This window comes from Trachemys scripta, chromosome 4 (assembly GCF_013100865.1).
Source record: "Trachemys scripta elegans isolate TJP31775 chromosome 4, CAS_Tse_1.0, whole genome shotgun sequence".
NCBI classification, from domain to species: Eukaryota; Metazoa; Chordata; order Testudines; family Emydidae; genus Trachemys; species Trachemys scripta.
This window is the reverse complement of record NC_048301.1, coordinates 31,765,764-31,778,798: the sequence shown is the minus strand read 5'-3', so window position 1 is coordinate 31,778,798 and position 13,035 is coordinate 31,765,764. Positions and strand designations below refer to the sequence as shown.

The 13,035-nt window shown below is 42.5% G+C and overlaps 1 protein-coding gene across 1 annotated transcript in view; it reads right to left on the bottom strand.

The window, feature by feature from the left end:
• Positions 1 to 12,475, bottom strand: part of NRDE2 (NRDE-2, necessary for RNA interference, domain containing) — an 80,671-nt gene extending 68,196 nt beyond the window's left edge. The window contains 1 exon segment of the mRNA XM_034768103.1: positions 12,307 to 12,475. Within this exon segment, the coding sequence (XP_034623994.1) occupies positions 12,307 to 12,475 (169 nt within the window).
• Positions 12,476 to 13,035: the final 560 nt, after the last annotated feature.

The window sequence follows — 13,035 nt, the reverse complement described above, 5'->3', positions numbered from 1 at the left end:
AATTTTCCACCACCTCCCTAGGTAACCCATTCCGATGCTTCACCACCCTCCTAGTGAAAAAGCTTTTTTCTAATATCCAACCTAAACCTCCCCCACTGCAACTTAAGACCATTACTCCTTGTTCTGTCATCTGTTACCACTGAGAACAGTCTAGATCCATCCTCTTTGGAACCCCTTTTCACGTAGTTGAAAGCGGCTATCAAATCCCCCCTCAGTCTTCTCTTCTGCAGAAGAAACAATCCCAGTTCCCTCAGCCTCTCCTCGTAAGTCGTGTGCTCCAGCCCCCTAATCATTTTTGTTGCCCTCCGCTGGACTCTTTCCAATTTTGACACATCCTTCTTGTAGTGTGGGGCCCCAAACTGGACACAGTACTCCAGATGAGGCCTCACCAATGTCAAATAGAAAGGAATGAGCACGACCCTCGATCTGCTGGCAATACCCCTACTTATACAGCCCAAAATGCCATTAGCCTTCTTGGCAACAAGGGCACACTGTCAACTCATATGCAGCCTCTTACCCACTGTAACCCCTAGGTCCTTTTCTGCAGAACTGCTGCCTAGCCATTTGGTCCCTAGTCTGTAGCAGTCCATGGGATTCTTCCGTCCCGAGTGCAGGACTCTGCACTTGTCCTTGTTGAACCTCATCAGATTTCTTTTGACCCAATCCTCTAATTTGTCTAGGCCCCTCTGTATCCGATCCCTACCCTCCAGCGTATCTACCATTCCTCCCAGTTTAGTGTCATCTGCAAACTTGCTGAGGGTGCAGTCCACACCATCCTCTAGATCATTAATTTACACAACTTTTCTTAAACATTACATGAATATATTGTCTCATACTATAGAATTAGAATTTATAATCCCTATTCCATGATGAGATATCTTTGAGCTATAATGCATCTTAATTAAAACGATCTTTAGACAGGTTTTTCCCTCAAAAAGCATTTTATCCAAAAAAAGATTTAACTCAAAAAAATTTGATTTAAATAAAAAAATCGGATTTTTTTATTTTTTAAAAATCATTTATTTATATCCACCCTGTAGGAGAGCGAATAAAAAAGAATTTCAAAATGAAAAACCAAGATTAAGCGGGTTAACACTTAGATTTGATGCATTAACACACGGGGCTGCCCAAAAAACAGTGAATTGCAGCAAAAAGGGCACTCCTGCAATCCATTTGGCACGCAAACAAAAACAACAGACATTGGAGGAACAAATTAAGGTTTTGCCAGAGCAAGTAATGACCCCCACTCTCCTCAGAGCTAGGATAAAAACCAGGGGTGCAGGTTCTCAACTGCTTTAACCTACGGAACCACACTCCCCGCTCAAATCTAAAAATATAAACCTTCTTTCTCAAATATTTTTACATACTGGTTAAGTTTTCCTTTATATCGTTTCTCAGTTTGCTAAACTCGCTGCTGCTGTCTGTACCTTAATATATCTTGATAGAGTTAATCTCTCTTGGCTCAGGTCTCCCTACTTTCCTAGGTTGCTCCCAACCTTTTCCTCCGCCTCTCCACATTATTACTTTCTCTCTTTACTTTAAAATTAAAGTTTTTAAAGAAACCTCCAAAAGATAAAGCAGCTGAAACCAGAACAAAACGAAGAGAAAACAAGGTAAAAATTTAAATTAATCTAGTAAATTAATTATTTTAACCCTTCAGGAATGCAACAGCTGTAATTACTCCTACCTTTCTTGAAGATACGGTTGCAAAGCAACAGAGAAGCAGACTCTGTTTCTAATCCTAACCACTGACTAATATTTGAAACATGGACATTCCTTATTTCCAAATAGAGTTCTAAAATAAAGTTAATATAAAGTAATGAAAAATGCCTTAAATTACTAAATTAACAATAGCAATTTGGCAAATAATATGAATTATCAATTTTTATTAAAAGTTTTAAATAAAAAGGTTATAACTTGCTTATTTAAATGTTTAACCCTTTTATCTGCTTGGTTTTGTTTTAAATGCATTGTTTTGATAACTAAATTCTTAATGCCTTATTAATGCCTTAATGCCTTAAATAGAATTCTGGCGCCATTTATTTTTAATTGTAAGGTTGTCCTGTATGTCATGCATGTTGTCCTGTGTTGTATGTTGTGTGTCATGTGACTACTTTTTAAATTATTTTTATTTTGCTGCAACAAGTCAATTTTATAACCTTTTTTTGAAAAATATAAGTGGTACCACACTATTTTAATATTACCATTTTTTCCAAAGTTCAAAAAGGCCTCAGTTATAAATATATGTCTCAACAAATAATGCAATTGCAAACAAAAAGAATTCTCTTTTATTAACCACAGTTTTGTTTTGTTTTTAGTTTTTATTCAAAGAAAAAATGTAAGGGGAAACCTCAACATTAAGATTAAGGTAATATTAACAAAATGTTAATTTCTTGTTTGGGTTTTTATAAACTTGTTTGCACTTTTAAATACAGTTAAAAGAATGTCATAGCAAAAACGTTTTAAAATAACAATTTGTGCATAAAGCTAACCAAACAATTACAATAGGTTTCCACCTTTGGCTCCCAAACACAATAAAGCAGGGGTGGGTAAATCCGGCCCTCAAGCTCTGGCTGGGGAGCGGGATCTGGGGCTTCCCCCCTCCAGCCAGAGAGTAGGGTCGGGGGGGGGGGGGCACTCCACGCGACTCCTGGAAGCAGCGTCATGTCCCTCCTCTGGCACTCCAGCCGGGGCGTAGGGTCAGGGCTTCTCCACACAGCTCCCGGAAGCAGCAGCATGTCCCCCGTCCGGCTCCCACATGAAGGGGCAGCCAGAGGGCTCCGCTCTGCACGCTGCCCCTGCCCCAGGCGCCGCCCCCGCAGCTCCCATTTGCCGGGAACTGCAGCCAATTGGAGCTGCAGGGGTGGTGACTGCAGACAGGGCAGAGCCGCCTGGTCGCACCTCCGCGTAGGAGCTAGAGAAGGGACATACTGCTGCACCCACAGCCTGCACCTGAGCTCACCCCGCCCTCCAAACCTCTCAATCCCAGCGCGGCGCACCCGCCTGCACCCCAAACCACTCATCCTCAGCCCCACTACAGAGCCCACGCCCTTGTCCGGAACCCTCAACCCCCCACCCCTTGCCCCATCCCTGATCTCCCTCCCACCCTCCGAACCCCTCTGTCCCAGCCCAGAGCACCCTCCTACACGCCAAACTCCTATCTCCAGCCCCACCCCAGAGCCCGCACCCCCAGACGGAGCCCTCACCCCCCCTGCACCCAACCCCGAGCCCCCTCCTGCACCCTGAACTCCTCATTTCTGGCCGCACCCCGGAGCCCACACCCCAACCAGAGCCCTCACCCCCTCCCACACCCCAACCCCAATTTTGTGAGCATTCATGGTCCGCCATACAATTTCTATTCCCAGGTGTGGCCCTCGGGCCAAAAAGTTTGCCCTCCCCTGCAATAAAGTATCATAAAAATTTAATACCCTCAAAGTGTTTGCATGAACTTGCATTTAAAATGTATTTTAGTTTAATTGTTATACACTTTTCTTTTATGTTATGTAGTGGTTGTTAAAGTTTCTGATTCTAAATAGTTAAAAGTGGAATTGGTATCACAAGCAAATTAACTCTAAAAAGTTTGGTAAAAATTATGTTACTAACCCTTTTGTAAAACGGAATGCTCAGCAGGGAAATTGTGAGCATCTATTTTAGCAGTTAAATATTAAATTTAGTATAAAATATTAGTAATGCACCTCAAGTGAAAAATGAATGTCTATATAACAACTGCAGAAGTATAGCTTGTGTTATAAAAGAGTTGGTATCTATTACATTGTAAACACACTAAGTTAATAAGTATTAAGAAGTGGAAGATTGGACAAATGACCAGGGAGGAGTATAAAAATATTGCTCAGGCATGCAGGAGTGAAATCAGGAAGGCCAAATCACACTTGGAGTTGCAGTTAGCAAGAGATGTTAAGAGTAACAAGAAGGGTTTCTTCAGGTATGTTAGCAACAAGAAGAAAATCAAGGAAAGTGTGGGCCCCTTACTGAATGAGGGAGGCAACCTAGTGACCGAGGATGTGGAAAAAGCTAATGTACTCAATGATTTTTTTGCCTCTGTCTTCACGCACAAGGTCAGCTCCCAGATTGCTGCACTGGGCAGTACAGCATGGGGAGAAGGTGACCAGCCCTCTGTGGAGAAAGAAGTGGTTCGGGACTATTTAGAAAAACTGGACGTGCACAAGTCCATGGGACCGGATGCGCTGCATCCAAGGGTGCTAAAGGAGTTGGCGAGTGAGATTGCAGAGCCATTAGCCATTATTTTTGAAAACTCATGGCGATCGGGGGAGGTCCCAGAGGACTGGAAAAAGGCTAATGTAGTGCCCATCTTTAAAAAAGGGAAGGCGGAGGATCCGGGGAACTACAGGTCAGTCAGTCTCACCTCAGTCCCTGGAAAAATCATGGAGCAGGTCCTCAAGGAATCAATTATGAAACATTCAGAGGAGAGGAAAGTGATCAGGAACAGTCAGCATGGATTCACGAAGGGGAAGTCGTGCCTGACTAACCTAATTGCCTTCTATGAGGAGATAACTGGCTCTGTGGATGTGGGGAAAGCAGTGGATGTGTTATTCCTTGACTTTAGCAAAGCTTTTGATATGGTCTCCCACAGTATTCTTGCCGCCAAGTTAAAGAAGTATGGGCTGAATGAATGGACTGTAAGGTGGATAGAAAGCTGGCTAGATCGTCGGGCTCAACGGATAGTGATCAATGGCTCCATGTCTAGTTGGCAGCCGGTTTCAAGCGGAGTGCCCCAAGGGTCGGTCCTGGGGCCGGTTTTGTTTAATATCTTTATTAATGATCTGGAAGATGGTGTGGACTGCACTCTCAGCAAGTTTGCAGATGACACTACACTGGGAGGCGTGGTAGATACACTAGAGGGTAGGGATCAGATACAGAGGGACCTAGACAAATTAGAGGATTAGGCCAAAAAACAACTGATGAGGTTCAACAAGGACAAGTGCAGAGTCCTGCACTTAGGACAGAAGAATCCCATGCACTGCTACAGACTAGGAACCGAATGGCTAGGTAGCAGTTCTGCAGAAAAGGACCTAGGGGTCACAGTGGACGAGAAGCTGGATATGAGTCAACAGTGTGCTCTTGTTGCCAAGAAGGCTAACGGCATTTTGGGCTGTATAAGTAGGGGTATTGCCAGCAGATCGAGGAACGTGATCGTTCCCCTTTATTCGACATTGGTGAGGCCTCATCTGGAATATACTGTGTCCAGTTTTGGGCCCCACACTACAAGAAGGATGTGGAAAAATTGGAAAGAGTCCAACGGAGGGCAACAAAAATGATTAGGGGTCTGGAGCACATGACTTATGAGGAGAGGCTGAGGGAACTGGGATTCTTTAGTCTCCAGAAGAGAAGAATGAGGGGGGATTTGATAGCAGCCTTCAACTACCTGAAGGGGGGTTCCAAAGAGGATGGAGCTCGGCTGTTCTCAGTGGTGGCAGATGACAGAACAAGGAGCAATGGTCTCAAGTTGCAGTGGGGGAGGTCTAGGTTGGATATTAGGAAAAACTATTTCACTAGGAGGGTGGTGAAACACTGGAATGCGTTACCTAGGGAGGTGGTGGAGTCTCCTTCCTTGGAGGTTTTTAAGGCCCGGCTTGACAAAGCCCTGGCTGGGATGATTTAGTTGGGAATTGGTCCTGCTTTGAGCAGGGGGTTGGACTAGATGATCTCTTGAGGTCCCTTCCAACCCTGATATTCTATGATTAAATTTGGGTTACTGAAAACAAGAAGAAATGTAAAACAAACAAAAAACTTTTATTATGTTAACTAACTAGCTGTTTAAGGTTGCATCCCACAGACCAAAGACACCAGAAAATATCACACCACAAAAACACCAGAAGATATCAGTATACAGTGAAGTAAGACCCAAGCACCAAGAAAAGAAAAATGAAGTGCTTTATAAATAAGAGACTGGTCAACTACACCTCAGTCTACCATATATGAACAATCAAGTTGGCAATCAGCTAGAAACCACTAGCTAGATAGACCAGGTTAAACTGTCATTTAATTTGAATTTGGCTATTGTGTAAAAGCAACTGTATTATTGCTGTATTACTGCTGTACATTTACAATGTGCATAACTTTGCAAAGCTGTTTAACCAACACACTGGTAAAAATTAACAAATGAATGGCAGCAAACAACATGAAGGCAAGGAAAAAACAAATTGATAAAATAATCATTAAGTTATATAGAAACTATAAATTGTGTAAACAAATTCCCAGTTAGTACCAGTCATAATCTGGGTCCTAACTGAGGCAAATGTTATTCAAAACAATCTTGTTCACTGTCTTGAGTACCAATACTAAATCCTGACACAGCAATATTGGATAAATTGGTTACTGTCCATTGAGTAGGTTATCTGGAAGACAGCAGCTATAAGAAACAACTGGACCTATGTCAGCTACTGGTAAATCACATAGGAATGCAACCAATGGAACAGAGAAGCTAGCCGCTCCTGTTTCCTGCCCAGCGAAGCTTATCCTAGAGGGTGACAACCAGCAGTAAGGGTAACCTATAACATGGATGGACAGTACTGTAGCTAATTACAAGAAATTATGTATAATGGCCTCATTTGTAATGTCACTACTCCAAATTTCTGTTTTACTTTTTATATACATAGCACTGTGGGACACACTGTAATAATAACTATCCCAGTAATTCAAATCACTCAGCCTACTACTACTGAGGATATAGGTGGTAATTGTAACTGCCTGAATAGGAATGTGTTGCTATCTGCAGTACCAAAGTAAAAGGATCAGACTACACCACCAGGTTGGAAAAGGATTGTTATGCTTGGTTATGAGGTGGTGTCATATGTACACATACATACTAATATTATATATATATATAGGGTGTGTGTGTGTGTATATATATATATAATATTATAGGGGGTGTGTGTGTATATATATATATATATATACACACACACACCCTATAGGCCCATATACACTACAAATACAAATACCATATCCATATTATCCATAAAAGTTAATTATTTGGGAGTGTCCCCAAAGCTCAATCATAACACTACACTATATAATTGCTTAAATAAATGCACATAGTTATAGCATACCCTCCTAGGCAGCAAAAAATACACCAAACCTAGCGTAAAGGATCTATTTAGTTAAAATCAACGTTTTAATGGTTATATCAACCAATAAGAAAGAATCTCTCTTTGTATTTCAGTTTTTTCTAAATCGAAAGTTGATTTAAGTCAACCTACTCTGGTGGGATTTATGTTTGAAAATTTCCATGTAAGTGACCTTTAAAGATATTTGACTCAGCCATCAACAATGTTATTCAAGCCAGGTAGGAAACAAGGAATTTCACAGGCTAAAGTATTGTCTTACACAGTCCCTGTAACTGAAGTACTTCAGAACTGATATATAGGAAGAACTAATTCTAAAGCGAATGCTTCTTAGGGCATGTCTACGCTGTGATAATAGACACCCAGCGTGGCCACAGCTGGCCCTGGTCAACTGACTCAGACTCACAGGGCTCGAACTGCAGGGCTACAAAACTAAAGTCTACATGTTCAGGCTCTGGCTGCAGTCCCTATGTTTTCCAGGAAACATCAAGAGTGGTGGATTCTAGGCTAGTCCTGCAGTCTTTCTACATTCAAGATCCATGGAACTTCAACTTACACTCATCACAATTGCATAATGAGGACCTAAAGTAGTAATTAAGTCAATGCCACACAGTGTGTTGGAAAAAAAGACAGCCTTATTTCCTAATTTTTATCACTGAAATACATATTCATAAATAGGAATTGCTCTTATCAACTTCTGCCATAACATCAATGTTCTTTCCGGGTGCTTTTTTTTCTGGGCAAGTGTGGGGAGGGAGATAGGAACTACCCTACCAAAAACTACCCAGACAAAAAGTTGTTTGATCCCTTGGTCATACTCTGATCTAATTTATACTTGTGTAATCCAGAATAACTGCACTGACTTCAATGGTATTATTCTAGATTTACAGAATTTTAATTAGATCAGCATTTGGTCCTTTGTGTATATGACATTTTTATTATTTATTTGTTTACACAACACAGCAGAATTTGTAAAGTGCCTATTTTAGCTTGTGCAATATCACCCAGATGAACATAATGAAAGACAAAACTGACTGACTGGCAAAGATTCAAGTTGTGCAGATATGTGGCATAACAGCACAGGACTGGAAATAAGTCAGTTAGCCCTCCTTAAAATCATTACACCTATCCCAGAAGATATATTGAACACATTTATATTTTTGGCCATATGCCTAACAATATACTTGAGAACTGCAGGTATTCTGTATAACCACACAGCTTCCCTTATTAATAAATTATTGCTTACTTACATAATAAAATATGTAATAACTCACTATTGAGTAATTATTTATTTTGGCTGAAATACTTTTCATAAGTTTGTATAAAAAGTAATTACTGCACAGTAAATACTTCTACATTTCATGTTTGATTTTAATTTTAAATATTGACAATAATACTTTGTACTTAGTAGAAAGTGTTCTCACCATTTGCATTATATAAAGAACTAGCTTCATTTTACAGATGGCATAGTGAAGCTAAGTGATTTGTCCAAAGTCACAGAGACTGTTGGTACAATGTTCTGAAACCAGGAGTTCCAATTCCCAATCTGTTAGATAACAGTGCCTCAGAAATTCTTCCTAAACAAATAAGGCATCTTGCACCACTTAAGTGAAGGAAATCTGTGTCACTGACTAGAATAGGCACAGAATCAGGCCCTTAAACAATTAACGTGGATAGGTGCTAAGTTTTAATTGACAATAAAACCATTTGAGATATAAAATGGTAAAAGTACCCCAATAAGGGGGAAAATATTTTTGCATTACCAATCTTATTATTAGAACATAAGAACGGCTATACAGGATCAGACCAAAGGTCCATCTAGCCCAGTATCCTGTCTTCTAACAGTGGCCAATGCCAAGTGCCCCAGAGGAAATGAACACAACAGGTAATCATCAAGTGATCCATCCCCTATCACCCATTCCCAGCTTCTGGCAAACAGAGGCTACAGACACCATCCCTCCATTCTGTTATATGGGGCCTAATTTTTAGGAACCACTGCTCCTTGTGACTTTACTGGGAGTTGTAGGTGCGCTGTACCACTGTTTTACGGTTTTAAGACTCAGATTTTCAAAGGCAATTTGACATTGAGAAATGATTTATATAAACACATTAATTCCTTGACTATGTCCATAGCCCAATTTTGCCTGCGTAGACAAGACTGAATTGTGTTTTAAACTTGTAGAATCATTGTAGAAACTCCAACTCCACCCCCGGTACAATCAATGTACTTGCATAGATTCCCCCTAAATGATTTATACCAGCCAGATGTTAAAAATGCTCTTGCCTACTCTGTACAAAATGGCAAACCATGCCAACCTAATACTTTGGGGAGAATTAAACAACTATTCCATTACATAACATGTACCTAGTTAAAGCCTACTTGTAAATAATCTCCAGTGAAATACTAAGCTGGGAAGAAATATTTGAATTGCTTTTAATTCCTCATATCTCATCATCATTTACCTAAAATTGTACAGTTTTCAAGGAAGAAACTTCACTTTAATACAACTTTTAAAAACACCTGGCATATTGTTGGTCTATATAATTTGTGTTAAAATTTAATTTTTCCTATTATTTTCCATGGTCATAGGCATAACAACCAGAAAGATAATGCATGGGACTCTTTCTGCCCTTCCCACCTGAAAAAAAACTCACAGTACCTGACAGCAGAGTCAGTGTCAAGAATCTCAAAACAAGCTTTTTTGCTTTGCAAACTTCTAAAAGTCTGGTTCTAGCACAAATTGTGGGACCTAGTGATACTTTTCATTTTTAAAGCACCTTTCACTGGAGGATCTTAAGGCACATTATAAAATACAAGCCCAATCTTATAAGTACTACAGACTACCATCAAGGGGCTGCTCACATTAGTAAGTACGTTTAGTAGTAGCCTTCTGCAGAATTGGGTCCTAATTAAACTTCATAACATCCCTTCACTTCACTCACCACTAAATTGCAGTGATGTCTAGAGTACAAAATGGCAGAGCAAAAGTTTCAGACAAGAAGTCAAACTATAAAATAAAATAAAACGGAGGGGAAAGCATAGGTAGGCAAATGCAATTACCCAAAATGAAATCTGGCCAGGGCATCAGAGTTAATACCCCAGCTCTTACAAAAAAAAATGCACAGAAATCTTAAATGATCACCAAAGAGCACCTCAGTTTTATGTATCATCTAAAAAAAAAAAAAAAAAGATGACACATTCAGCAACACAATGACCCCTACTCCCAGGTAGGGCACCAAGGAAAGAGTGCCATCTTTCATCAACACCACATTCTACAGTACCTAGTTCTCAGCCAAGTATTCATTTTATTCTATTTAATTTGTGAAATTTGATGGGATCACAGTTTATGGTAGTATAAGAGTTATTTTTGTTTAATATTTAATTTTTATAACATTACTAAAATATGCTTAATCTGTTAATTAGTGGAAGTTGATCATTTATAGAAGATATTTCCACAAATTCTGGAAAAGTAATTATGTGTTAGTTTGCTAATCACTTTCTATCACTACCTCTCCAATCTCAGGCACAAAAAGTGAACTAGCACTGAGCCTCTGAGGTTGAAATATATCTAAAATATTTGTACTCAGTTTCAGAATTAGGAGGTTAAAAACCAGAACAAAATACAGCAGAAAGTGCAATGTAATTGAATGATTCCCTCTTAAAGTGTCAATATTCCTAAAATGAATGATTTCTTTAAAAAATTACTTGTGGACAAAATGTGGTCTAGAAATAGTGCTAAAAACCAGAACCCAAAACTGAACTTCAGTCTCAAGCTCTTGTTCTATATGCCTTCAAGTCTATAAGATGAAAGATTGTTGTGGGGACATGAGGTCCATACATAGTAAGGTTAAGCTAAGGTCACAATCCTGCAAGTTACAATGTGTGGTCAGAGTCCTGCATCCATGAAAAAAACCTACTGGATCTCCATATAGGCACAGAGGTCTTCCCTTTCAATGTAATTTGCAGGATTGGGACTTGAACTAGTACCATCTATCCTGTCCAGTTTTCACTACCCAACAGGGTCCCCTAAAGTGGCTAAAAGGTCCCCTCATTGTGAGGGCAATACCAAAGGTTACAGAGCCATATAGCGGATGCACAGCATGGTGTATAACAGCAGTTCTCAGCCAGAGGTCCAAGGCCCCCTGGGGGGGCAGCGAGCACATTTCAGGGGGTCAGACCAAAAAAACCAAAGCGCAGAGCCAGGGTTAGAGTTGCTGGAGCCCCAGGGCAGAAAGCAGAGCCCCACCGCCCAGGGTGAAGCCTGAGCAACTTAGCTTCGCGAAGCCCCCTGCGCCATGGTGCCTGGACAATTACCCTGCTTGCTACCCCAAGGCCAGCTTGGCTTTTAATCTTCTGGATATGCAGAAAAACAGTTGTTGTGACACAAGTGGGACATGGAGTTTTTATAGCATGTTGGGTGGGCTCCAGAAAGAAAAAGGTTGAGAACCGCTGCTGTATAACACAGGAGGGTGGGCTCTCATGGAAAAAATTGTAGGTGTCACTATTTTAGATTTTCTCTGCAATCGTCTTACTGTCTCACACAAAAATGATCGTTTTATTTACAGAAACCATATTTGTGCTGTGGACCTGGGTAAAAGGAATAAAAACCAACTTTGTCCAAAGTTAGCCCAACCTGGACAAAGAATACATGGGAAAAGATGTGTACCCAGAGGGGAGGGCCTGAAAATCAGCAAAGTTCATGGTGTTTTAAGATCGCCATACCCCCAGCGCAGTCACAAGTTAGGGGGAGGTGTGCCAGAGGATTGACAGCCTTCCCACACGCCACTGACTTCCCAGCAGTAGCCTCACTGAACCCATGTATGACAACTCAGTAAGTGCGCTCCCGGGTACCAACTGCAGGACATAAAGCGGGGGCCACCTTGACAGCCGGGCATAACTAACACCCCCACGTGTGGGCAGCAGGCACTTTCGTGTACGTGATGCCGCCGCTTTCCCCGGCCCTCACCTCCACGCACGGAGCAGCAGAAGCGGAGCCACCCCTGGGAGGGAGCGTGTGTGCAGGGCGGGCCCCGGGGGGGTTGCTGAGAGGGGAGCGCCGGGCGGGGAGGGGTCTCTATGGGGAGCAGGAGACCCAGCAGGGTTCCTGGATGGCGGTCTGGGGGCGTGAGCAGAGGGACCGGGGCAGGCTCACTACAGAGCACTAGGCCGTTGATGACGACCCGCCTAGGAGGATGTTACCTCTCCTGGAGCCCTCGCTACCGCTGGCTGGTGTCTCCCCGGGCTCAACGGCGCCGGCAAAGGCCGGGAAAAGAGCCATGGACTGAACCACAGCTTCCTCCCCTCTTGCTTCCCAAGGAGACCCCGGCCGCCCAACGAGGCAAGATGGCGCCGCTCGCTGCCCCAGCATGCTGGGAAATGTAGTCCCGCCTGCCCCTGCTCCCAAAATGGCGTCGGGGGGGAAGTCACTGGGCAGCTGTACAGCTCCAAGGCTGTCTGGACATGCGGATGCTCCCGCTCGTGGGGGGAGCAAAAGGAAGACGCCCCAGCAGCCTCCTCGCGATCATCCAATCGCTTCCCGCGCCAGTTCTCTCACTCATGGGAGAGGGCGGATTTTGCCCAACAGTTTAGGCCTGACACCCTTTGGGGCTCTCTCAGTGTTGGAGAGATACGCTCCCCTCTGCAGCCCTGACTCCCCTCCACACACCGGGGTGTGCTGCTGCTTAGGAAAGCCACTTAAGTGCCTTGATTTCCATGGGTGAAAAGCTCTGTTTTGATATGTGAATGTGCAGCCTCCACACACATAGGCGCTGACTCCAGGGCTGGAGCACCCAAGGGGAAAAATAGGGTTACCATACGTCCGGATTTTCCCGGACATGTCCGGCTTTTGGGGGCTCAAATCCCCGTCCGGGGGGAAATCCCCAAAAGCCGGGCATGTCCGGGAAAATCGGGAGGGAGGGAGGGCTCGGC